This window comes from Dama dama, chromosome 29 (genome assembly GCF_033118175.1).
Source record: "Dama dama isolate Ldn47 chromosome 29, ASM3311817v1, whole genome shotgun sequence".
Taxonomy (NCBI): domain Eukaryota; kingdom Metazoa; phylum Chordata; class Mammalia; order Artiodactyla; family Cervidae; genus Dama; species Dama dama.
Window position 1 is genome coordinate 65,961,332 of NC_083709.1, and position 27,292 is coordinate 65,988,623.

The window sequence follows — 27,292 nt, forward strand, 5'->3', positions numbered from 1 at the left end:
AACTCTCACATCCATACATGACTACTGGAAAAACCATAGCCTTGACTAGACGGACCTTTGTTGGCAAAGCAATGTCTGTGCTTTTTAATATGCTGTCTAGGTTGGTCATAACTTTCCTTCCAAGGAGTAAGCGTCTTTTAATTTCATGGCTTGCAATCACCATCTGCAGTGATTTTGGAGCCCCCAAAAATAAAGTCAGCCACTGTTTCCACTGTTTCCCCATCTATTTGCCATGAAGTGGTGGGACTGGATGCCATGATCTTAGTTTTCTGAATGTTGAGTTTTGAGCCAACTTTTTCACTCTCCTCTTTCACTTTCATCAAGAGGCTCTTTAGTTCTTCTTCACTTTCTGCCATAAGGGTGGTGTCATCTGCATATCTGAGGTTATTGATATTTCTCCCGGCAATCTTGATTCCAGCTGTGCTTCATCCAGCCAGTGTTTCTCATGATGTACTCTGCATATAAGTTAAATAAGCAGGGCAACAATATACAGCCTTGACATACTTCTTTTCCTATTTGGAACTAGTCTGTTGTTCCATGTCCAGTTGTAAACATATAATACATCATAATAATTGCAACTATATTAAAAATACATACCATACGAGATTGAAAACAGAACAGTAGGATTATATATGATTCCTGTCTTTTAAAATGTTAACTTTTTAGTAAAAAGGAAATGGTGGTTATCGTATTTGACAAGTGATACTTCTTTAATGCTAGATTCTGAAACAGGAGGTTGCAAACAGGGGAAGTAGTGCCACAAGGCTTTGGGAATTATTTCATGAGAAGGATGAAGTAGAACAAGGCAGGTTAGCCATTCCCAGTGCCTGAGGAACCAGGTCACTGGGTGTAGAGTCACTGTGAATAGGATTATTTCCTATAATCTGAATGGTGCCAGTTGTAGATTTGATTCTTCAGCAAGGTCAAGAAACTCAGGAACTGAGGTTCACTAGTTTTTGAGCATTAGGAATAGTGCAAATAAAAAGAGAAAACAATCTCTTATTTTTACTTTTAATTGTAAGCATCCTGGAGCCAAATGCTCTGCCTGTGCGTTCTCTCTCTCTGTTTTCTTTTTTTAAAAAATTTATTATTTATTTGGTTGTACCAGGTCTTAGTTGCAGCATTTGAACTTTTAGTTTTGGCATGTGGGATCCAGTTCCCAAACCAGGGATCGAACCCAGACCCCTGCATTGGGAGCACAGAGTCCTAGCCACTGGACCACAAGGAAAGCCCCTGAATTTTCTCTTTAACTCTGACTTCCAGAGTTTTCATATTGGTGGAGTCTTAAAGAGCTTGTGTTCAATTATGATTATCTATTTTTTGCTCATTTTACTTTTTGCTTTTCGTACCTGTTAGTGGCGTGGAATTAGATGATAAGGAGGGATTGTGTGCTGTAGCTGGAGTTCCTCTCAGCTTTGACTCTGAAAAAAGTACCTTGAAATTAACTTCATATTTAGACAGATAACAAGTTTGTTGATCAGTCTGTTATAACATCACTTTCAAATGATGTGACCAACAAGGCCTTAATTTCCAAAATATAAAACAGGTAATACAACTTAGTTTTAAAAAAAAACCAAAACAATCAAACAACAACACAATGAAATCAGGCAGAAGACCTAAAGAGACATTTCTCCAAAGAAGATAGGCACATGAAAAGATGCTCAACATCACTAATTATTAAAGAAATGCAAATTAAAACTACAATGAGGTATCACCTCACACTGGTCAGAATGGCCATCATTAAAAAGTCTACAAATAACAAATGCTGGAGAGGGTGTGGAGAGAAGGGAACCTTCCTGCACTATTGGTAGCAATGTAAATTGGTGCAGTTGCTATGGAAACAGTATGGAAATGGCAACCCCCTCTAGTATTCTTGCCTGGGAAATCCCATGGATAGAGGAGCCTGGCAGGTTGCAGTCCATGGGGTCTCAAAGAGTCGGACATGACTGAGCTCACACACACACACACAATAGCCTGTCATGAAAAAGAATATGAAAATATATATATAACCTAATTACTTCACTGTACACCAGAAACTCACAAAACATTGTAAATCAACTACACTTCAATCAAAAAAAGAGCACCTGGGGGTAGGAGTTAACTTTACTACTTTTAAACTCATCCATTGAGTTTTTAAATTTTGGTTACTGTAGTTTTTAGCTCTAAAACTGACACTTGGTTCTTCTTTATAGCTTTCATTTCCTTGCCACGTTCAGTTCAGTCACTCAGTTGTGTCCGACTCTTTGCGACCCCATGGACTGCAGCACGCCAGGCCTCCCTGTCCATTGCCAGCTCCCGGAGTTTACTCAAACTCGTGTCCATTGAGTTGGTGATGCCATCCAACCATCTCATCCTCTATTGTCCCCTTCTCCTCCCACCTTCAATCTTTCCCAGCCATCAGGGTCTTTTCAAATGATTCAGTTCTTCACATCAAGTGGCAAAAGTATTGGAGTTTCAGCTTCAGCATCAGTCCTTCCAATGAATATTCAGGACTGATCTCCTTTAGGATGGACTGGTTGGATCTGCTTGCTGTCCAAGGGACTCTCAAGAGTCTTCTCCAACACCACAGTTCAAAAGCATCAATTCTTCGGTGCTTAGCTTTTTTCATAGTCCAGCTCTCACATCCATACATAACTACTAGAAAAACCATGGCTTTGAATAGATGGACCTTTGCTGGCAAAGTAATGTCTCTGCTTTTTAATATGCTGTCTAGGTTGGTCATAGCTTTTCTTCCAAGGAGCAAGCGTCTTTTAATTTCATGGCTGCAGTCACTATCTGCAGTGATTTTGGAGCCCAAGAATATAAAGTCTGTCACTTTATTTTATAAACTCTTTGCCAAGAGTTTCCAGCTTTTCATTTATTTAGTTCAATTGCAAATATGTTCATAATTATTCATTGAAGCATCTTTATGATGGCTGTTTTAAAATCCTCATCAGATAATTTCAACCCTCGTGTCATCTCAGTTTCAGCACCTGATTTTGTTTATTTATGTAAATTTTAAAAATTGGTTTGCTTGAAACTGCGGCTACATTTTGGAGAAAAGAATTGGTCAGGACAGCTAAAGAAGCCTTGAAAGCAGAGAACTCATTTTGTTTCGTTTTGTTTGTTTGCTCCTAATCTTTACTTGTTTGCAGTGAAGTCAACCCCTACCCCAGGTGCTCTTTTTTTTTTTTTTTTAACTGAAGTATCAGGAACATTTAACATTATAGTTATAGAGTATTTGATATTTAAGTGTGCCCATATATTTTTATTACAAATAAAAAAATCAAATGGATATCAAATTTAGTATAGTATTCTAAGGTTAAAGTAGTGACAGCTGAGACAGTCTTTGTTACTCTCTAGGTATTAATATAAAAATTCAGAATAAATTAGTAAAACTAGGCCTCCAGAATTCTGAGGATTTTATTTTTCAAGTAACACCAAGCACAATTTGATGTTTCTTTAAAAGTGAATTTCGATGCTGTTGTTTTTACCAAAATCTGGTGCATGTAACTTGATCATCAGAACATTGTAATTTATGAAAATAGTTAATTTTTAAATGGTAATTGGAATACTTTATGTCTCAGTGTCCTTCCACATCATTTCTTTTATCTCCTCTTCACCTCATTTTACAGAAACTAGATTGACAAAAATCTTCATTTTCTAGAACATAGTTTTCATTTCTATCTGAAAACCTTTAGGCCTAAGATAGTTATGCTTTTTGTCTAAGGGTCTATATAATGAACCAGAGAAGGCAATGGCACCCCACTCCAGTACTCTTGCCTGGAAAATCCCATGGACGGAGGAGCCTGGTGGGCTGTAGTCCATGGTGTTGCTAAGAGTCGGACTCAACTAAGTGACTTCACTTTCACTTTTCACTTTCATGCATTGGAGAAGGAAGTGGCAACCCACTCCAGTGTTCTTGCCTGGAGAATCCCGGGGACGGGGGAGCCTGGTGGGCTGCCGTCTATGGGGTCGCACAGAGTCGGACACGACTGAAGCGACTTAGCAGCAGCAGCTATATAAAGAACAGTATGAAAGCCAAGTCTAGAATCAAGAACTCCCAGTTCCTAGACATTAGCAGCTGTGGCTTTTGCACCACTGCTATCTAGGCTTAATGTAGCTTTTTAAGAGATACCATTGAAATATTGGAAAACACTCAGTGTTTAGGTGCTGTATATTCATAATGATAAACACTTAAAAAAACACGTTTTCCTCTGACTGTGATTTCTCTCAAAGGCCTAGAGAAGACCCTGGATTAGCAATGTTTCCATTCAATTCCAGAGATACTTGTTGAGCAAAAACCATGTAGTTAGTCTATTTAAATAGACAAAATAAGCTTAAGACAAATGAGTAAAAGCAGTGTTTTGCAGATATAAAGTAGGGGGAAAATATACACATATATACATAATTAATAAAACAAATTCAGTGAGGACAGCAACAATGGTAATGTTAGGGAAAAGCATTTTTATTAGTAGATGATGAACTGTGGGAAGTTCTGAGAGAGACGGGAGTACCAGACCACCTGACCTGTATGCAGGTCAGGAAGCAACAGTTAGAACTGGACATGGAACAACAGGCTGGCTCCAAATAGGAAAAGGAGTGCGTCAAGGCTGTATATTGTCACCCTGCTTATTTAACTTATAGGCAGAGTGCATCATGAGAAACGCTGGGCTGGAAGAAGCACAAGCTGGAATCAAGATTGCCGGGAGAAATATCAATAACCTCAGATATGCAGATGACACCACCCTTATGGCAGAAAGTGAAGAACTAAAGAGCCTCTTGATGAAAGTGAAAGAGGAGAGTGAAGAAGTTGGCTTAAAGGTCAACATTCAGAAAACTAAGATCATGGCATCCAGTCCCATCACTTCATGGCAAATAGATTGGGAAACAGTGAGAACAGTTTCAGCCCCTCAAGATTCAGGTTGGGAGCGTGTGATTGCTATACCTCAATCTGCTGTCTTTGACTTCTTTTTTTCCCACCCCCCACTTTTTATTTTTGTTATTTATTTATTTCCCCCCCGCCCCCCACCTTTGATTTTTGCAGTGAGTTGTAAGGTTCTGCTTCCCCCCTCTTTCAGGATTTCTTCAGAAGTGGGAGAGTATTTTGATACTAGGGAGCCCAGAGGACAAATAGCCACCTCATGCATTTAATGCAGTATTTCTTTTTTGTTTAACACCATTTTTTGCATAGTTGTTTCAATCTATAATTCCCTCATGACATATGATGTTGAACATCTTTTCACATGATTACTTGCCTTCAGTGTATCTTTTTTGGTGAGATGTCTGTTAAGGTCTTTTGCCCATTTTAAAATCAGATTGTGTGTTTTCTTACTTAGTTTTGAGTTTTGTGTATATTTTGAATAACAGTCCTTTATCATATGTGTCTTTTGCAAAATACACATCTATAGCTTGTTTTTTCATTTTCTTGACATTGTCTTTCAGAGAGCAGTAATTTTAATGAAGTCCAGGTTGTCAGTTATTTCTTTCATAAATTATTCCTCTTATAACTAAAAAATCCATCACATGCCCTAGATTTATCTAGATTTTTTTTCTCCTACGTTATTTTCTAGGAATTTTATGTTTTACTTTGTGTCTATGATCTGTTTTCAATTAACTTTCGTGAAAGTCTTTGTCTAGATTCATTTTTTGTATGTTAATATTCATTTGTCCTAGTCCCATTTATTGAAAAGACTATCATTGCTCTATTTTATTGCCTTTGCTCCTTTGTTTAAAGATTGGTATTACATTTTACTGAGCCTATTTCTAGCTCTCTATTCTGTTCCATTGGTTTGTTTGTCTCTTCTTTTCCTAATACTATATTGTCTTGAATACTATTAACTTTATAAAAAGACAAGTCTTGTTATGAAGATAGTTGGCCGATCAAGATGACATTCAGTAACCATTCAGAACTAGATGAACTAATGAGTGAAGAAGCATATAAGAAATACCTAAAATCTATTGAGGAGTGCAAATGGAACCCCTAAATAAACTAATTTGAAACAAAATAACAAAAAAAGATGTTTTCTTGGAGTATGAAATTAGATTGGATGACTTTTAAGGACCCTTCTAACTCTCTGCATTCAAGTTTTGATTAGGAGTCTCAGCTTTTTTCTCTAATGACTTAGACTTAAAAATCTAGTCCTAACTCTAATCTTGGCACATACTAATTTACTAAAGAAATGCTAGTTAAATAAATTAATTTGCAAGAATTCTTCATGGTGTCCTCTTTTTTTCTCTTGTAGTTAAAAGAGCCAAATTCCAGGGTTCACCAGGTAAGGCCAGCCTTTAATTCTTACGTACTTCTCCCCATACTTGCTATGATTTAAAAACATTCTTTCAAAAAAGCGTAAATGTCATTTGATTCATTGGTTAAATTAGTTAAATTCACTAAGTTCATTAAATTAATTAAAAAGTCAGTATGGAAAGATGTTGGTCAAGGGGGTACAAAGTTATGCAAAATGAATAATTTCTGGAGATCTGATGTACAATAATGTGTCTATGTTTAACAAATATTATATACTTCAAATTGCTAAGAGGGTGGATCTTAAATGTTCTCAACTCTCACACAAACAGAGGAAATGGTAATTATGAGGTGGTGAGGAATGTGAATATTCTTGATTATGGTGGTTATTTCACTTTGTATACATATACAAAATCATCAGATTGTACACCTTAAAAATATACAATTTTTAATTGCCAGTTATACCTCAAAAAGTTGAAAAAAAAACAATGCTTTTATAAAACATCAAAGAAATCTGTATCAATCTAGTGAAAAGTTAGTCTCCTTACCTATTGGCCAACTTAGTTCTACTTCTCAGAAGTAACTGTTTTGAGGTTTTTATACACCTTTTCAGACTTTTTCTGTGTATGTGCATGTATACACTAATGAATCAGCTACACGTGTCTATGTGCAACCTGCTTTTTTTTCAACAAGACATCATAAAAGTTTTTTCTTGTGTATGTGTGTGTATACATATATCTGGTTCTTTCTTTCAAAATGTTGTACACAGACTTATATTTAAAACAGATAACCAATAAGAACCTACTGTTTAAAAAAAAAAAGTATACAGAATGTTGTTGTACCCTAGGTCCCTGATTGAATATTCAGGTCATTTCAATTTTTTTTCCATAAGCAATGTATAATTCTTCTTAATGCATTTATTATTGCCTGCTTTTGAAAATGTATCTGTATGCTGGAGTCCAAAAGTAGAGAATTGCTGAGCCAAAGGTATGTATTTTAAACAAATTTAGTAGCTGCTGCCAAACTGTGCCTTTGAAAGGTTTTGCTACCTTATAATCAGGCCAAAAGTATGTGAGTGTTTATTTTCCCAAATGCTTACCAACATTAAATAGCATGAAATTTTTTAATCTTTGCTCATGTGAAGGTGAAAAGGGTATCTCCTTATCTTAATATACATTTTCTTAACTGAATATCAAGTTAGTTACAAAGACTTACTCTGATTACTGCCGGGGCCAGAAGGAAAGTACTGTGGATTATGGGGGAAAAGAACATACTGGGAACCCAAGAAAAATCTGAAAAACCAAACCTGGATGCAACAGGAACTAAACTAGTTTCTGAGCCTACTGCTCTCTCCAGTGGCTGCAGGTTAGGACTTCTCTTTCTGAGAAGCTTTTTTGCTCTCCTTTCTCTTCTTCTAGCAGGCTTTTTATGCTTACCTGTCTTGCATATACCCCATAATAGCTACTCCAATGGAATTTATGTGCCTCTCCTTTGAGCTTCAGCACCAATCATTTGTCACTATTTCTCTATTTTCTCTATTGAAAATCTTTTGTGAGGGAATCATATTGGTCTCAGCTTTTGGTTAGCTCATTAATTGACTGGCTGCTTTTGCGTGGCATCTCCTTTTGGTCTGGCCAGCTATGGTTGAATATGGGGAATGGAGTATAAAATCCTATGCTAGAAAACAGCTCATTGGTATACTGCATTGCTACTGCCAAATATGGGTGAGAATTCCCTCACGTGGGTGGGCTTGTATCCTCATATATCTTTGATATAACTGTAGTTATGGGTATAAAACTCTGTTGTTCTTTATGATGCTTAAGAGAAAGATTTACCTTCTAGTAGAAGTACATTACAGTGCCCCTTTACTTACGCCTATAACATTGGTAGTTGTTTTAAGTGATCTTTGACAATTTGATGAGTCAAAAATGATAGTCTTTTTTTTTCATTTTATAAAGTTATGATTAACTTCTTACATAGGAAAGTGAACTCTCAGTTCAGTGTCTCTAATCATGGCTGATACAAAGGAAGTGACAAAATGTGCTGTGTTAAGTCAGGTCAGATTTCTGAGTTTTGAGATCCAGGCCACCTACCTTTGTTTGGTACTCAATGTATACTTTCAGGTTAGAGAATTTCATTTTCTCGAATCTGTGATAATATTTCTTTTTATGTAAGTTGTGCTTTAGGCCAAGGTGAATAGATCGAGCTTGAAATCTATTTCCTTTATGAGGGTTTTTCCTCCGTGTTGTCACTGTAAACAACTGGAGGTAACTGTTTCCTCTTCTGCCTTCTTTTAGCACTTTTTCTTGTGGTACTTACTTCTTTATATATTGATTTGCATAACGTCTTCTCTGTAAGATCAATTAGATTATTATTCTTTCAAACTGCAAGTGGGCTATAAAGTCAATTTAGGTGGTTATGATTCATATTTTAATTAAATTAGAATAGAAAATACCAAGGTATCACATCTTGCATTTCATAAAGCTTTTGTTTTTGTTTATATGTGTGTGCATGTGTGTCTGTTGGAAAAGGATAGAGTAGAGTCCTTAAATTTGAAAAACACTATTATAGCTTATGGTTTTGAGAATAGTATGTGTTTTATAATTTTTTTGTACCTCTATGTTTAAAATGATACTATATTGTAGAATATATAATTTCAGTTTTTTCCTTACATGTAATACTATAATTTGGACATTACTTAATTCCAAGGACTTTGTGAGATTGGATAACCATCTGAGCACTAAGTATTATATTTTTGTTTTGCATTTTTTCAAAGACAAATTTAACACATATGTGACCCTGAAAGTGCAAAATGTGAAGAGTACAACTGTAGCAGTTCGTGGCGATCAACCTTCCTGGGAACAAGATTTTATGTTGTAAGTACTTTGCAGTAGCAGCATGCCTACAAAATTTGATACTATTTCCAAGGTAATCACATTGGATTAAACAAGTAGAGGCTAAAGATTATGTGTATATATAAGATTTATAAAACATATTAAATATTCAAAAACACATTTTAATAGCATGTTAACTTTTCTTTTTGAAAATGAAAGAGAGGAACAAGTGAGGTGTGTAGTAGGTACACACACCTACTACAGTAAAGTGATCTGCAGTTTTGTTCTCTCCCACACTTATAATATATTTTCAGAGATGAATTATGAATTTGAGTAAACTCTCAGTTTATGTAGGTGAAAATATACCTAGTCAGATTTACCTACTAGTCAGAATTAGCTATAGTATAACATACTTAGTATGATATTAAACCTAACTTAATGTTTCTTCAATTCTCAGAAGGCCCCTTGAAGGAATGTGGTTATGCATGTGAGGATTGTGTTTGCGTTTCTAAGTCACCTGCTTTTTTTAAATGCTCTATTCAAACTGCTGTCTTTATTTTTTAAATTTTTTTAAAATTCATTTTTTAATTGGAGGACAATTGCTTTACAATGTTTTGTTGGTTTCTGGCTGTACAATAACACAAATCAGCCATAATTACACATGTATCTCTTCCCTCTTGAGCCTCTCCCCTTAAGTCACCTGCTTTTGAAGATAAGGACATGTGCTTTTAATTCTTTTTGTTTTATGGAGTAAAATATTCTACCTTCACCTAATTAATAATAAAAATGAGTAAATGTTAGTTGAATTGCTTGCATATGACACAGAATTTAGTATATTATGATTGTGACTTTAAAAACTTGCTATTTCCTTTTTTCCTCTTAAGTTTAAGCACTTTTTTTCCTGATCTAGGAAAGGAAAGTAAAACATAGGCTATCATTTCTGAAGGACTGAGCCAATCACTTAGCTTCTCTGAGTGTCAGTTTCCTTATCTGTAAAGGTCTACTCTCTCACAAGGTTATACTTCTTTTGGAGGAAGGTGGGCACAAGTGGGTCAAAAAGAAAATATATTAAAATTTCTGTGAAATTTATGATTGAAGTGAAATTGTGAGTTTTATAGTGCATCTGAGACATAGGATGACTCTCTTTATGGGGGAGCATCCCAATCCTCTAGACTTTTAATATGTTGCTGCTTATAGTACAGCTTAGGAAAGTTTATTATAATACTTAAAGGTTAAGATGATGAGGGTTTGGGTTAAGACAGTAACAGAAGGATAGATGGAAGATATTAAGGAGGTAGAACCAAGACTTGTCTTGGATGTATATGGTAAGTGGCATGCTACTCAATAGGACAGGAGATACTGTATCAGTTATGAACAAGCTTATATTTGAAGTTCTTACAGGGCAGGTAGGAAGAACATTACAAAAGATAGAAACTTGAACCTGGTACTCGTGGAGGAAGCCTAGGCTGGAGAAATATTGTGGTCAGTTGAAGCCATAGGCGTAGATGAGACAGCTTGTGTAGAGTGAGAGAAGGGCCCGGGGTGGGGCCCGGCGAGCACCAGTCTTTGAAGAGGGGACAGAGGGGGCTAAGAAGGAGTGAGCAGAGAAGAGGACGGAGAAATGAGATAGTGGTGTCCTGGAAGCTGAAGACCTGGGGCTTCCAGGAGAGCTAGTGGTGTCAGATTTCTCACTGGTTGCCCCTTTCTCAAGATTATAAACCTCATTTATTCCCTCTCTGTCGTATTGACATCAAGAGTGAGATCATGTGTTTCTTTCTTCACTCATGCAAAGTCAGCTGTAAACAGTTTTTTCAAGTCTCTTCCTTGTTTGCCATACCACAGTTCTGGCTGTGGTATATAAACTTAGCAATCCTTTCTTTTGACTTCCCTATGGCTGTCGTAATCACTAAAATTATTAACTGTTCCCAGCATGTGAAACATAGCAATCGTCTACAGTCTCTGATCAGCATAGTAGCATTATTCTTGTTTATTTTCCAATTTCCCATAGCACTTCCTCTTTCAGCCCTGCTGTGATATGTGTGACTTTTTCTTCTGTCTCCCACCTTGAGATCCTGTGTGGATTTTCTCCCCTCTCCTTTACATGGGTTTTATTAGCTACATTACCCACCTTTCTGCTCCTGTTCCTTACTCCTCCTATCCTGCTCTTCTGTCACTGGCAACGCCATAGCTGGTCACGTGTCTCCCTTTCTCCTTTTCTTTTTTTCTCCCTGATATATTATGTGATAGTATCTAATGTTCATTTTGGTGTTTCTCATTTATCTTTAGTATTTATCTTATTTCCAGGAATAGACTGTTCATTCCTTAAGGGCAAGGAGGGCATCTTCACTTACTGTGAATTTGCCTAGCCCAGGATCTTGTATACATGTATGTACATACACTGTCAATTAAATACTATAGAGAAAAGAAGCTTCCCCAGAGCACTGGGGATGAGGCAAAACAGAGCTCTCAGACTTCTCTTAGTTGAGCCATCTGAGCAGATGTAAATTAGAGGCTTCTTATAGAAGATATCTTCATTGTTTGGGCCTTATTCCCTAGAGTTCCTTGAAGAATAGATTTTCTTTTTTATCTGCTCCAAGTCAAGCTGTAAAGACCTCTGGCTATTTTTTTTTTTTTTTTTTTTTTTAGCTGTTGCCTTGAGATGGGGCTTCCCTGGTGGCTCAGATGGTAAAGAATCTGCCTGCAATACAGGAGACCTGGGTTTGATCCCTGGATCAGGAAGATCCCCTGGAGAAGGAAATGGCTAACCACTCCAGTTTTCTTGCCTGGGAAATCCCATGGACAGAGGAGCCTGGTGGGCTACAGTTCAGGGGGTCACAAAAAGTCAGACACAACTGACACCAACTTTTCACACACTTGAGATGCTACTTAGGGCTTTCTTTGAGGATATTATATATATATCCCTAAGTAATTTTTCTTTTCTGAATTCAAAAGATTTGGGATTGTTACATTTATTTTCCAAGGCTAATCAGTTAATTAGGCTGGATGAAATGGTGTGCAAAAGCTACCTTTCCCCATGGTGACTGCCATAACATAGTAACTGGGTCATAGTCACCTACTTTTTGGTTTTGAACAGCTCTCCAGATAGCTTGGAAGTTTCTCAAGAGAGGAACTGGGTCCTGTATTGTGTGTCTTTCCCAAAGTACCAAGCCATATGTATTGTATATGCTCAGGGAACTTAGATTAAATGAAAAAACTGAACTCAGTTCTTTTCTATTCTGCTGTATTTACATAAAAGGGGCAAATTTTCTCTGCTTTACTTGTCTTCAACATGCTTGATATGAATTTTACAGCTATAATGCCACATCCCAAACTAGTGAATCTAAGAATATGTATCTTAATAGTACAACAGGGTAGCCAAGCTCTCTCTCAAGCATAGACTCAAAACTTCATGGGATGAATAGCTGTTGTTGTTCTAAGAATTCCATTGTGTTTTTCCTGCTGGAATTGGCCTTTTCTCGTCTTTCTTGCATTTCCCTGCAAATAAATTTGTGCTTCCACAGGAGCTTTCTAGAGAATGTTTTTTAGCATTAGCATAGAGATTTTCTTGTTTCATCTTAAGTTCGTAATTATTTTTGAGTTAGCCCTTCCTAACTGATATTCTTCCATAGATGACGCTTGCTTCTGCTTAGTTGTCGTCTGGCTCTTTCTAGTTTCTTTTCAAATATTTTTTCCTAGTTATTATTATAGGAAAATCATTGCGTTTATTATTATCCTGTGATCATTTCATTTATAAGTAACAATGCCTGCTTTAACTGATAATGACTACTGGGTCCTGCAGGGACTGCGTGGTGTGAACTACCACACTCCAGTGTCCCTCACTTGCGTCACCCCATGTTCTCATCAAGATTAGATGTTCTCAGGGGTCCTTTTACTTTTTCTTCGACTCCCGTTCATATATCTGGTAAAGAAGCCTTGCCTTTTCCTCGAAGTTTCCTGTCAGTTCAGTTCAGTTTAGTCGCTCAGTCGTGTCCGACTCTTTGTGACCCCATGGACTGCAGCACGCCAGGCCTCCCTGTCCATCACCAGCTCCCGGAGTTTACCCAGACTCATGTCCATTGAGTGGGTGATGCCACCCAACCATCTCATCCTCTGTTGTCCTCTTCTCCTTCCAATTTCAATCTTTCCCAGCATTAGGGTCTTTTCCAGTGAGTCAGTTCTTCATATCAAGTGGCCAAAATATTGGAGTTTCAGCTTCAGCATCAGTCCTTCCAATGAATATTGAGGACTGATTTCCTTTAGGATGGACTGGTTGGATCTCCTTACAGCCCAAGGAACTCTCAAGAGTCTTTTCCAAAATCACAGTTAGAAAGGATCAATTCTTTAGCGCTCAGCTTTTTTTTATAGTCCAACTTTCACATCCATACATGACTACTGGAAAAACCATAGCTTTGACTAGACAGAACTTTTTTGGCAAAGTAATGTCTCTGCTTTTTAATATGCTGTCAAGGTTGGTCATAAATTTTCTACCAAGAAGTAAGTGTCTTTTAATTTCACGGCTGCAGTCACCATCTGCAGTGATTTTGGAGCCCCAAAAAATAAAGTCTGTCACTGTTTCCATTGTTTCCCCATCTATTTGCCATGAGGTGATGGGACCAGATGCCATGATCTTAGTTTTCTGAATGTTGAGTTTTAAGCCAACTTTTTCACTTTCCTCTTTCACTTTCATCAAGAGGCTCTTTAGTTCTTCTTCTCTTTCTACCATAAGAATGGTGTCATCTGCATATCTGAGGTTATTGATATTTCTCCTGGCAATCTTGATTGAAGCTTGTGCTTCCTCCAGCCCAGTATTTCTCATGATGTACTCCGCATATAAGTTAAATAAGCAGGGTGACAATATACAGCCTTGATGTACTCCTTTTCCTATTTGGAACCAGTCTGTTGTTCCATGTCCAGTTCTAACTGTTGCTTCCTGACCTTCATACAAATTTCTGAAGAGGCAGGTCACGTGGTCTGGTATTCCCATCTCTGGAAGAATTTTCCACAGTTTGTTGTGATCCATTTTCAAAGGTTTTTGCATGGTCAATAAAGCAGAAATAGATGTTTTTCTGGAACTCTAGTTTTTTCAGTGATCCAGCGGATGTTGGGAATTTGATCTCTGGTTCCTCTGCCTTTTCTAAATCCAGCTTGAACATCTGGAGGTTCATGGTTCATGTACTGTTGAAGCCTGGCTTGGAGAATTTTGAGTATTACTTTACTAGCATGTGAGATGAGTGCGATTATGCTGTAGTTTGAGCAGTCTTTGGCATTGCCTTTCTTTGGGATTGGAATGAAAACTGACCTTTTCCAGTCCTGTGGCCACTGCTGAGTTTTCCAAATTTGCTGGCATATTGAATGCAGCACTTTCACAGCATCATCTTTCAGGATTTGAAATAGGTCAACTGGAATTCCATCACATCCACTAACTTTGTTCATAGCAATGCTTCGTAAGGCCCACTTGACTTTGCATTCCAGGATGTCTGGCTCTAGGTGAGTGATCATACTATTGTGATTATCTGGGTCATGAAGATCTATTTTGTATTTTTTGTTCTTCTGTGTATTCTTGACCCCTCTTCTTAATATCTTCTGCTTCTGTTAGGTTCATACCACTTCTGTCCTTTTTTGTGCCCACCTTTGCGTGGAATGTTCTGTTGGTATCTCTAATTTTCTTGAAGAGATCTCTAGTCTTTTCCATTCTGTTGTTTTCCTCTATATCTTTGCATTGATCACTGAGGAAGGCTTTCTTATCTCTCCTTGATATTCTTTCGAACTCTGCATTCAAATGGGTATTTGCTTTTCACTTTCTTCTTTTTGCTTCTCTTTTCACAGCTATTTGTAGGGCCTCCTCAGACAGCCGTTTTTTTGTGTGTGTTTCTTTTTCTTGGGGATGCTCTTGATCCCTGTCTCTTGTACAGTGTCACGAACCTCCATCTGTAGTTCTTCAGGCACTTTGTCCATCAGTTCTAATCCCTTGATTCTATTTCTCAATTCTACTATATAATCGTAAGGGATTTGATTTAGGTCATACCTGAATGGTCTAGTGGTTTTCCCTACTTTCTTCAATTTAAGTCTGAATTTGGCAATAAGAAGTTCATGACCTGAGCCACAGTCAGCTCCTGGTCTTGTTTTTGCTGACTGTATAGAGTTTCTCCATCTTTGGCTGCAAAGAATATAATCAGTCTGATTTCGGTGTTAACTGTCTGGTGATGTCCACGTGTAGAATTTTCTCTTGTGTTGTTGGAAGACGGTATTTGCTGTGACCAGTGCATACTCTTGGCAAAACTCTATTAGCCTTTGCCCTGCTTCATTCTGTATTCCAAGACCAAATTTGCCTGTTACTCTAGGTGTTTCTTGACTTCCTACTTTTGCATTCCAGTTCCCTATAATGAAAAGGACATCTTTTTTGGGTGTTAGTTCTAGAAGGTCTTATAGGTCTTCATAGAACCATTGAACTTCATCTTCTTCAGAATTACTGGTTGGGGCTTAGACTTGGATTACTGTGATATTGAATGGTTTGCCTTGGAAATGAACAGAGATCATTCTGTTACTTTTGAGATTACATCCAAGTCCTGTATTTTGGACTCTTTTGTTGACTATGACGGCTACTCCATTTCTTCTAAGGGATTCTTGGCCACAGTAGTAGATGGTCATGAGTTAAATTCACCCATTCCAGTCCATTTTAGTTCACTGATTCCTAAGTTGTTGATGTTCACTCTTGCCATCTCCTGTTTTTCCACTTCCAATTTGCCTTGATTCATGGACCTAACATTCCAGGTTCCTATGCAATATTGCTCTTTACAGCATCCAGCTTTGCTTCTGTCACCAGTCACATCCACAACTGGGTGTCGTTTTTGCTTTGGCTCCATCCCTTCATTCTTTCTGGAGTTATTTCTCCACTGATCTCCAGTAGCATATTGGGCACCTACCAACCTGGGGAGTTCATCTTTCAGTGTCCTGTCTTTTTGCCTTTTCATACTGTTCATGGGGTTCTCAAGGCAAGAATACTGAATGGTTTGTCATTCCCTTCTCCAGTGGACCACATTTTGTCCAGAGGTATACCTTGGGGGCAGTGCTAGTATTGTAATAAAACATGTGAAATTATTGCTTAAGTTCAGAGACTGTATGCAGACACTGCTGGCAGTAAAGCTCTCATTCTTCTTGTGAAACTGCGTCAGTCTGCCCGTGACTGTAGCTCCAAGGGAGAAGGGACAGATTGACAGAGGAAACTTTCTGTGCACACCTACGTATGTCTCTAGGAACACAGAGAGTGGTCGAAGCATCTTGGACATTTTGATTTTTTCCTGACGACAGGATCCTGATGAGGGTTAGCAAAACAGATATCGCTGTTTCTATTATATTACCAGGTTTTCTAAAAAAGGGCTTTCTTCTTTCCTTTAGTGAGATTAGTCGCCTGGACCTGGGTCTAAGTGTGGAAGTATGGAACAAAGGACTGATCTGGGACACCATGGTGGGGACTGTGTGGATTGCGCTGAAGACGATTCGTCAGTCGGATGAGGTCAGTCAGTGCATTGCTGCTTTGGAGGTATGGCTCTAGCCCTTGCTTCTCCTCACCCTAGCTGCATTCAGATAATGTTCATCCGTGTATTTCAGATTTTTCTGTCCCGTTTCTAACCAGAGGACATGATACCTTCTTATTCCTAATGTCACCCAGAGGGTCAGGAGGTTTTATTTAAGTCTGGCCTTCCCTCTGCCCTGTGACTGAACTCAGGGCTGCCGGAGTACCTTTCTAGCCTTGTCAGGGAGTTCGCCCCTCTGTATACTCTGTGCATGGGGTGGGGGTGTGTGTGGGACCGGCAGGGTGAGGGAGGGGAGCGCGAGGGACGGGGAAAAGGAGAGAGAGAGAGTATGTGTGTGTGTGAGAGAGAGAGCGCGAGAGAGTGGTCAGTCTAGGAAAACTGTGGCTTCTGAATTTCCTCTAAGACACTGTTCTGAGAAGAGTCCCATCAAACTTTGTTAGCCAGCTCTTTGAATCACTGATCCTAGGGACCTGATTTCAGTCTTCCTTCTTCTACTTATAGCCCTAACAAAGTTTAAGGAACTACAGGTTTGGCAATTGGTATTCACACTTGACTTCATAGTGTTTTCAACACTGAATTTCCATTGCACTTTACCAGATGAGAATGTATCTCAGCATCATTTCCTATGTCACTGACTGAATATTTTCACTATGGCCCCAGTTCAGGTCAGCTTCACTAGCGATGTTACTAGCTCTTTAGTGATTAGAAGTGATGTATTAAGTGACATAGTCATTAAGAATCGTACAAATTAAATATTGATCCATGGGGATGCCTTGTTTTTGAGTTTAGTGTTCTGGAAATTCTATCATCGGTGGGTTGGCAGAAAGCTGAGCACAGTGAAAACTGCCTTTCCACTGGAGAGGGAGGACAGAAGCCTCCTACAGCGGAGGCGGTGGTGACTCTGGTGTGTTTGCCTCTTTAGGATATGAGTGGCCCTCAGAAGCTCTCTGACAGGGAAAATGAGAGAAAAACACATGGTCTTTTAACCGAGGGGCAGTCCTGAAAGAGTGAAGTTTAATCTTAGATCTCTGTTTTCTAGGAAGGGCCTGGGGAATGGTCCACGTTGGAGGCAGAGACATTAATGAAAGATGATGAAATCTGTGGAACTAAAAACCCAACTCCCCATAAAATTTTGCTTGATACAAGATTTGAGTTGCCTTTTGGTGAGTCTGATTTAAAAAACCATTTAACACTTTTTACATTTAATACGGTTTGAAGTTGTTTCTAGTTGTTTTATTACTGTGTCTTTTGTCAGCCGTTGTCCCTTCAGGGCATTCTGTTTTCTGTTCTCTTCCCTGTAACACCAAGCTCGGGTAAGTGCAAAGTAAAGTCTAGAATGGTGCTCATTAAAGAGTCCACACTAAAAGCATTCTTTTCAAGTCATTTAGTTTCTTATTAACCATTTCTCATGATGACTTATGAAATGCTTGTCAGAGAATATCAATGACTTATTCTTTAGATAATATTTTCACATTTATTGTCTTGAAGTTAATATATACCCTATGATTTGTCAATTTGAACATTAAAGTAGTACTAATAAATAGAATAGTAGTTTAAAAAATCATACAAAAATACATACTCATTGAAAAAATTTAGATAGTATGGGAATGTATATGGATAGAAGGTTAAGTCTCTCTTCCTGCTTCTTTTGACCTTTTTTGCATTCCCCAGAAATAAGCTGTTGAGTTTCTTGTGTCTCGGTTTAGACACAAGAAATTTCTTCTCTAGAAATTTATTTTGACAAATTTGGGTCATACTTTATGTAGTATGTATGGTGATAGTGTTGTATAAAACATATTATCTCAGACATCATTTCATGTTGTACTTATATACCTCGCTGATCTCAATAGTTTCTTTATATCATAAATTAAGCAGTCCTTTTTCTTTTGCAGTCGTTTATCGATTGACATGTAGGTTGTTTCCAGTTGTTTTTTTTTTTTTTTTTAGTATATATGCTGCTATAATGAACAGCTTTATCTGTACCCATTTATGAGTCTAAGATAAATTCCTTAAAGTAGAATTTAAGGAATAGGTAAAAAGATATGTTCATTGTCACTTTTCATAGTACTGCCAAGTTGCTTGTGTTAAAAAAAAAGGATTGTGCCAGTTTATATTCCTACCAACTATGTCTCAAGTGTCTTTTTTCTGTACATCTTTGCCAACGTTTTGTAACTTCCCAATTTTTAAACATTGGTATCTTGTTTAATTTAATTGCTTTTTTCAGTTTTAATTTTGACTGTTTACTGATACTCATGTATACTCTTGTTGCAGATATCGGTCTGTTTTTATCTTGTACCTTATGGTGATTTGAGTAAAAATGGCATGATTTTCCAGTAAGCTCAGAAATAATAAAACTCAGAACAACTATTACTTTACAAAAAAACAGAAAGGAAGACAGCCTTTCTTGCGTATCTGTAGGCCTAGTTTCAGGTGAAGAGGAAAACAGCTGGAGTTCTTGCTTATGGCTGAGTTGCTTGTATTCTTGGTGCTGTGTTCTTAGCTATACTAGTCTGGAATGGAGTTTGTCTTCTTGAATTGGGAGCGGGGTTGGTGGGGAAGGATCTTCGTTCAGATACAGCGCTTAAAGTTGTAGTTGATTTTCTTGAATATATGTTTCTTCTTCTGTATGCTCTTAGGACCATTTCTAGAGGCTTTCAGTTCAGTTCAGTTCAGTTGCTCAGTCGTGCCTGACTCTTTGCGACCCCATGGACTGCAGCATGCCAGGCCTCCCTGTCCTCCAACTTTTTCACTCTGCTCTTTCACTTTCATCAAGAGGCTCTTTAGTTCCTCTTCACTTTCTGCCATAAGGGTGGTATCATCTGCATATCTGAGGTTATTGATATTTCTCCCTACAGTTGATTGCAGCTTGTGCTTTATCCAGCTCCACATTTCGCATGATGTACTCTGCATATAAGTTAAATAAGCAGGGTGACAATGACATACTCCTTTCCCAATTTGGAACCAGTCCATTATTCCATGTCCAGTTCTAACTGTTGCTTCTTGACCTACATACAGATTTCTCAGGAAGCAAGTAAGGTATTCCCATCTCTTCAAGAATTTTCCACAGTTTGTTGTGATCCACACAGTCAAAGGCTTTGGTGTAGTCAATGAAGCAGATGTGTTTCTGGAATTCTCTTGCTTTTTCTATGATTCACCAGATGTTTTCAATTTGATCTCTAGTTCCTCTGCCTTTTCTAAATCCAGCTTGAAGATATGAAAGTTCTCAGTTCACATACTGTGAAGCCTATCTTTGAGAATTTTGAGCATTACTTTACTAGCATGTGAGATGAGTGCAATTGTGTGGTAGTTTGAACATTCTTTGGCATTGCCTTTCTTTGGGATTGGAATGAAAACTGACCTTTTCCAGTCCTGTGGCCACTCTGTGTTTTCCAAATATGCTGGCATATTGAGTGCAGCACTTTCACAGCATCATCTTTTAGGATTTGAAATAACTCAGCTAGAATTCCATCGCCTCCACTAGCTTTGTTTCTAATGATGCTACCTAAGGCCCACTTGACTTCACATTTCAGGATGTCTGTTCTAGATGAGTGATCACACCATTGTGGTTATCTGGGTCATTAAGATCTTTTTTGTATAGTTCTTCTGTGTATTCTTGCCACCTCTTCTTAATATCTTCTACTTCTAGAGACTTTAAATGGCATTTTTAAAAAGTATGTTCAGTTTCTCTAGGAAATAGATCTGTAGAGCTCCTCACACTGTCATGCTAGAAATCAGTAAGTCCACTTCTCATTGCATTTTAAGCAAGCATCCCTCTTTCAAAACTACATCATTATATTGTGTCATAGGGAGAAATATATATTTCTTTCTAGATTTTGTTTCATGAGAGCACTTGGATAGTTTATTTTGGTATCTATAGTATTTGCTTGGCACATAATAGTTGCCTAATACATTTTTTTGAATAAACATTAAGGTAAAAAGTGTCTTTGTGGGTTACTGTAAGTGTGCTAATAAGGTTTTGTCTCTATGATAACCATGTTTGGGATATAGGTTTTAAAAACTTAAAGGGTCCTTCTTAAGGAAGATTTTGGCTTGTAGCATGCCATATTTCAGCAAAGGAATTTTCCTTTGGATAATTCAGAAACCTATGAAATATTCTATTAAATTTTATACCGTCATCTTTTAAAAATTCTAACTTTTAATTTTTAAAATCATGTAAGTTCGGAAAATACAGGTGTACAAAAAGACAAAGATTTCTTACAATCTTATTTACTAGATGTTTTTTACATATTTTTTTCAATACATGTATACAGTTTTCCCTATAAAATGGCACTGTATATTATTTTGAGCTGTTTTATTTACTAATTACATAATTATAATATTAATGTTATATAAAATATGTTTCAGTGGTTCATTTGCTTTTAGTGTATGAATGCACAGTAATAGTAAAAATAGCATTTGTTGATCAGTAACTGTGTACCAGTGGGTATATCCTAAGCATGTACATATGTTATCTCATTTAATCTTCACTTTAGTCCTTTGAGGTAGACCCAACTATTAGTTCCATTTTAGAGATGAGGAAACAGAGGCACAAAGTATCTTTTGCCTGAGATCATTTGGGTAGTAAGTGGTAAAGTTAACTTTGAAATGATTTGGCTCCAGAGCCTGGGCTTTTAATTTAAACTAATATATATTTAACCACTCCTCTTGTTGGGTACTTTGATTGTTCTAAGTTTGTGCTATTAAATAGTACTGCAATAACCATCCTTGTAGCTCTGTATTTTTCCTTCTTAAAACTATTTTGAGCAGTGAGGCAGTAATACAAGCACCATGGTTTAAAAACTACCCAGTAAAAATTAGGTCTCCCTCACAAATCATTTATCTTTCTTCGTTATAGGCTACCACAGTTAATACTTGTGGGTCTTTCCAGGGTCAGTCTTTGCATCTATAAGCATATATTTAAGTCCCATCTCCTTTGAAAATACAAATAGCACGTATTCTAACGCATCCACTGTCCTTTGCTGTGCTCTCCTTAGCTGTGTGTGTATCTTGGTGAATTGCTCCATCAGAGCGTACAGACTACAGCGCAGCCGCTCTGCCTCCCGCCTCTCTTCCTTTCAACACATGCAGAGCACACCACTTTATGGATGGGGAGTGCAGAACAAATTAGTAAATTACTCAAAGGTTTTATTGTCAGACTTTGAAATAGTGTCACCAGCTACTGCAGAGTAAGCAGTTTGAGGGGAAGGAGGTGAAATTTTGCCTAGGAAGGACAAAGGAGAAAGGGCTGTGTTTGATTCCTTCTTGTGGACTGCTAGAAAGTCTACCTGTTTAAATGTCACCAGAGCTGACCTGATCCATATTTTGTCTCAGACTGGGTTCTCTTTTGTGCTGAATATATGGATATTTGATGTTTTTAAAAGATGTTTCATTTTTTTAGAAGTTGTTACATTCAATCTTAAATATATAGAAAAAGGCTATGTATATCATTTTTCTTTGCTTTTTTTTTTGTTGTGGTAGAATACACATAACATAAAATCAAGCACCTCAGCCATTTAAAATATACAGTTCAGCGGTGTGAATACATTCATAGCTCTGTGCAACTGTCACCACTATCCATAGTCATATCCATAGCTCATTTCATCTTGCAAAACTAAAGCTCTCTACCCATTAAACAGTAACTCCCCATTCTCCTCTGCCCCTAGCCCCTGGCAACTGCCATTCTTCTTTCTGTCTCTGATTTTGACTACTCTAAGTACCTTCTATAAGTGGAATCATACAGCATTTGGCTTTTTTGTGTGTAACTGGTTTATTTCACTTAGCCTAGTATCCTCAAGGTTCACCTATGTTGTAGCATGTATCAGAATTTCCTTACTTTTTAAGACTGAATAATATTTCCTAGTATGTGTATATCACATTTTGCTTATCTATTCATTCATTGATGGATACTAGGGTTGCTTCCACATTTTAACTATTGTGAATAATGTTGCTATGAACATTTATATTTCTGCAAAAAAACTGGGATTTTTAATAGTGACTGTGTTGAATCTATAATTGCTCTGGGACTTACTGACATATTCATGATTTTAAGTCTTCTGATCCAATGGGAATAATGATATATTATTTCAGTTTTTGTGAAGATTCAAGATAATGTTCATAGCAAGAACATGTAAAATTAGTCTGTCACTACCACCCTTCTAACTAGGATCATTTAATAAAGTATTATCTACCTATGATTAAATTATTACCCTGGTAATATGGCTTCTTCTTTTTTTGTGATAGATATCCCAGAAGAGGAAGCTAGATATTGGACCTACAAATTGGAGCAAATCAATGCCTTGGGACCTGACAATGAGGTAGGAACTGTTTTTACAATGTGAGAGTGGAAGTTGCTCTGTCGTGTCCAACTCTTTGTGACCCCATGGACTCTACAGTCCACAGAATTCTCCAGGCCAGAATACCGGAGTGGGTAGCCTATCCCTTCTCCAGCGGATCTTCCCGACACAGCAATCGAACCAGGGTCTCCTGCATTGCAGGCAGATTCTTTACCAGCTGAGCCACCAGGGAAGCCCCAGAATACTGGAGTGGGTAGCCTTTCCCTTCTCCAGGGGATCTTCCCAACCCAGGAATTGAACCGGGGTCTCCTGCATTGCAGGCTCTTTACCAGCTGAGCCACCAGGGAAACTTATAATGTGAAGAGTGTCTGTATAGGACACTTTAAGGAAGTGACTTGGGAACATGCTGAAGAATGAAAGAATTTAAACTGTATTAAAGAAAAAAAGGTAACTAGAATATTGCCTGTTATTGGAAAGATCTGTCCATTTTTTCTTTTCTTCCCATTGTCCCCCAGAAGTGGCTGAATTGGGACTAGTGTGACTCTAGACTGTTGAGGAGCAAGCTTATACTAGGGAATCTGTCCTCTTGGAACAGAGATGGGCAGAAGGCTTTTTTCCTGCTCATTCCCAGATTTTTGGATATGTATCCTTATTTATGTGCTGTTGTTTAGACTACCGCATTGCTTAGTTCCGCTGTCCTAACTTATTTCCAGAGATGAGGTTGGTGCACAGAATAGAACACAGTCAGCCCAATCTGGGCCATTAGGAAGGGGGAATGTTTTGTTGGTGGTAGTAGAGGGAAAAGGTAAGTTTTTTACTTAGGACATGCTGGGCTGTTAGAGCATTTGTCTGATTAGACAGAGGTAGAATTTGGAGTTGTCGTTGAGTCTTTAAGTTGAGTCTGACTCTGTGACCCCATGCACTGTAGTATGCCAGGCTTCCCTGTCCTTCACCATCTCCTAGAGCTTGCTCAAACTCATGTCCATTGAGTCGGTGATGCCATGCAACCATCTCATCCTCTGTTGCCCGCTTCTCCTCCTGCCCTCAATCTTTCCCAGCATCAGGGTCTTTTCCAATGAGGCAGTTCTTCACATCAGGTGGCCAAAGTATTGGCACTTCAGCTTCAGCATCAGTCCTTCCAATGACTATTCAGGGTTGATTTCCTTTAGAATTTGGAATGCGAGGGTATATCTTTGTGGAAATGACTGGAAAGCAACCTCCTGACAGAATCTGAAGCTCAGGGTTGGATGAGGTCAGGCATAGAGTTTGGATTTATTAACGTATTTGTAGCAGTTGAAGTCATAAGAAGAGAAGCACACGCTCAGGTAAAGCAGGTAGAGCGAGTGTTGAAGAACAGAGACAAAACTTTGGGAAACCTCAAAGATAGAATCTTGCGAAACAAAGAAGTCTGAGGAAGAGCCGCCTAAAAGAGAGTGCATGCTAAGTCACTTCGGTTGTCTGACTCTTTGCGACCCTATGGACCACGGCCCACCAGGCTCCTCTGTCCATGGGATTTTCCAGGCAGGAGTACTGGAGTGAGATGCCATGCCTTCCTCCGGAGAACCAGAAAAAGATTTTCAGAACAAAGGAAAAGAGTTTTAAGGCAGAAATTCTTGACAGTGTGAAATATCACCAAGCGTGATTTGATGAGTATGTTGGTTTCCCAGGGCTGCCAAAACAAAGTAGCACATCCTCAGTGACTTACAATGACAGAAATATATTCTCTCACTCAGTTCTGGAGGCTGAAATTCTGACATCAGTTTTGGTGGGATCAATGTCTTCTGGAGGCTTTGGGAAGAAGCTGCTCCGTGCTTCTCTTCTAGTTTCTGGTGCTTCCCAGCAGCCTTTGCTGTTCCTTTGCTTGTCAGACACATTATTTCAGTCTCTGTCTCCATTGTCACATGCCTTCCTGTTTTGTCTGCCTGTCCTAACAAAACGTTCTCTCTTTTTGTGTCTGTATTCAAATTTCCTTTCATTTTCTGGGGATACCAGTCATTGGATTAACTCGGTTACATTTACAGGGAGTCTATTTCCAAATAAGGTTGCATTCGTAAGTACTGAGGCTTAGGAGTTCACAACATATCTTTTTTTCTTTTTTAAAAATATTTATTTGATTGTGTCAAGTCTTAGTTGCTGCATGTGGGATCTAGTTCCCTGACCAGGGCTCGAACTCAGGGCCTCTGCATTGGGAGTGCGGAGTCTTAGCCACTGGACCACCACAGACGTCCCCACAAAATACCTTTCTGAAGGACACAATTCAACCCACAATGAGTTGACTCAAAGATGAAGAAGTGGGACAAGTATGAACTACTCTTTTCAGGCTTTTTCCTTACTTTATCTAAACCTTTAGTAGGCTTTCTGTTATTAAAGCTGCATAACCTTTCTTGTATCCAAGCCAGCACCCTAACTTTTCTTCATCAAAAGCTTCAGTCTGCCTTGGTAAATGCCAAAATCCACTCCATCTTTATATTCACCTTACCCTTTGTATTTCTCTTTTCCCAAACCCTGCCTGTGGAGTGGTATACAGCTTTCCAAACTTTGATCTTTGTTTTCCTAGTAAAGAGATGCATTGTATTTTTTATTTTACAAGCTTTACTTTATGTAGAATCAGATGAATGGGTTAAAACAATTAAAAAAAAACAAAAACAAAAACCTAAAATGTAGGATACACAATTGTAGAATTTTCCAAGTTCTAAAAATGATGGTTCTTGGTCTATAGTTTCAACTCTTGAGTTTTTTGCTTTCTGTTTCTATTCTAGTATATTGCGCTAAGTTTATTTTCTTCATTCGTTCCTAGGCCTCCCTGTTCTTTTTCAAGTTTTATTGAAATACAGTTCACATAGCATATAGTTCACACATTTAGTAGCTTTTAGTATATTCAGCGTTGTACATTTATCACAATTTTAGAGCATTTTCATTGCCCTGTAAGAAGCCCTGTGCCCTTAGCTATTATACTCTAATCCCGGGAGTATCCTTCTCAGACCTAGGTAACTGCTAATCTACTTTCTGTCTGTGTACATTGGCTTATAATAGATATTCATATAAATGGAATTATACGATATCTGATCCTTTGTGACTGTCTTCCTTTACTTGACGTATTTTCAAGGTTTCTTCTATCTTGTGGCATTTAACAGTACTCTGTTCTCTTCCAATGCCAAATAGTGTTCCCCTCTATAGTTATGTACTGTTTTATTTATCCATTTGTCAGTTAATGAACACTTGAGTTGTTTCCATCTTTCTATTAATATGGATAATGCTTCTGTGAACATTCAGGTGTAAGTTTTTGTTTGGACATACACTTTTAATTCTCATGAGTGTATACCTGGGAATAAAATTGCTGGAAAAGATGGTAACTTATAGTTAACAGTTTTAGAAACATCCAGATTGTTTTACAAAGTAGCTATACCAGTTTACATTCCCACCAGGACTTTATAAGGGGTCTATTTTCTTCATATCTTTGCCAACATTTATCCGTCTTTTTGAACAGCCTTTCTAGTGGTTAAAAGTGGTGTCTCATTGTGATTATTAGTTTATTTAAAGGCTTTTTTAAAATTATCAAAAGTCTTGAACATGAAAAATATATAGAAATAACTTCCCTCTTTTGCTGGATTATTTTAAAATAAATCCCAGACATCATCTTCTCTGAAGTATATATCTTTAACAGATAATGCCTTAAAAAATAATTGCAGTGCCTTTAACACATTGAATTTAACCATTATTTCTTACTAGTCTGAGTTCAGTTTTCCATTAGTATCTCAAAGATGTCTTTTCACAGTAGGTGTATTCAATTCAGGATCCAGGCAAATTGTATGTATTTGGTTACTATGTTTCTTAAACCATTTTTATTCTAGAATTGGTTTCCTCTTCTCTCCTTTGTTTTATAGAATTCCACACATTCTGGATTTGGCTGATTATGTCCCCGAGGTCTTATTTACCATGTTTCTCTATCCCTCTTATTTTTTTTAAACTGAAAAACTTTTATCTAGTAGTTTGAGGATTAGATGGAGATTTAGATTGATGTTGTTTTTTGGTTTGTTTTGAAGGCAGATTGTGTCTTGACTCAGTTTTGGTGATGGTAGAATTAAACAGTGGATTCATCTTGGTATCAGCCTATTTCATCTGTGATAAAGTGATCCCCCCAGCCTTTTACCTAATGGTTTTAGCCACAAGTAATAATGACTATTTTATTAGGGTTGCACAGCGATGTTTTTACAATTATATCACCTCTTCAACATTTACTGGCTATGATTTGTCTATAAAACAGAGCTTTCTCTCACCTGCTATTCTGTTCACTTGAAATAAAGTATGTGTAAGAAAAACACCCCCTTTAGCGGTTTTCAAATTAATGGGCTGTTGCGTAAGCAGCTGCTCAAGGTGACCTGTGTGTTGTTTTCCTTTTTCTAATGG

The 27,292-nt window shown here is 37.8% G+C and overlaps 1 protein-coding gene across 3 annotated transcripts in view; it reads left to right on the forward strand.

The window, feature by feature from the left end:
• UNC13B (unc-13 homolog B) overlaps window positions 1–27,292 on the forward strand; it is a 202,054-nt gene that overhangs the window by 33,536 nt on the left and 141,226 nt on the right. For 2 of the 3 annotated variants that reach the window (XM_061132175.1, XM_061132176.1), the window contains exons 1-6: window positions 4,701–4,903; window positions 6,225–6,254; window positions 9,000–9,099; window positions 16,453–16,570; window positions 17,632–17,755; window positions 22,833–22,906. In XM_061132175.1, coding sequence (XP_060988158.1) covers window positions 4,732–4,903; window positions 6,225–6,254; window positions 9,000–9,099; window positions 16,453–16,570; window positions 17,632–17,755; window positions 22,833–22,906 — 618 coding nt within the window. In that variant the 5' untranslated portion in view covers window positions 4,701–4,731. Of the gene's footprint in view, window positions 1–4,700; window positions 4,904–6,224; window positions 6,255–8,999; window positions 9,100–16,452; window positions 16,571–17,631; window positions 17,756–22,832; window positions 22,907–27,292 lie in introns of those variants that run through there. The other variant, XM_061132177.1, reaches the window with a different exon arrangement.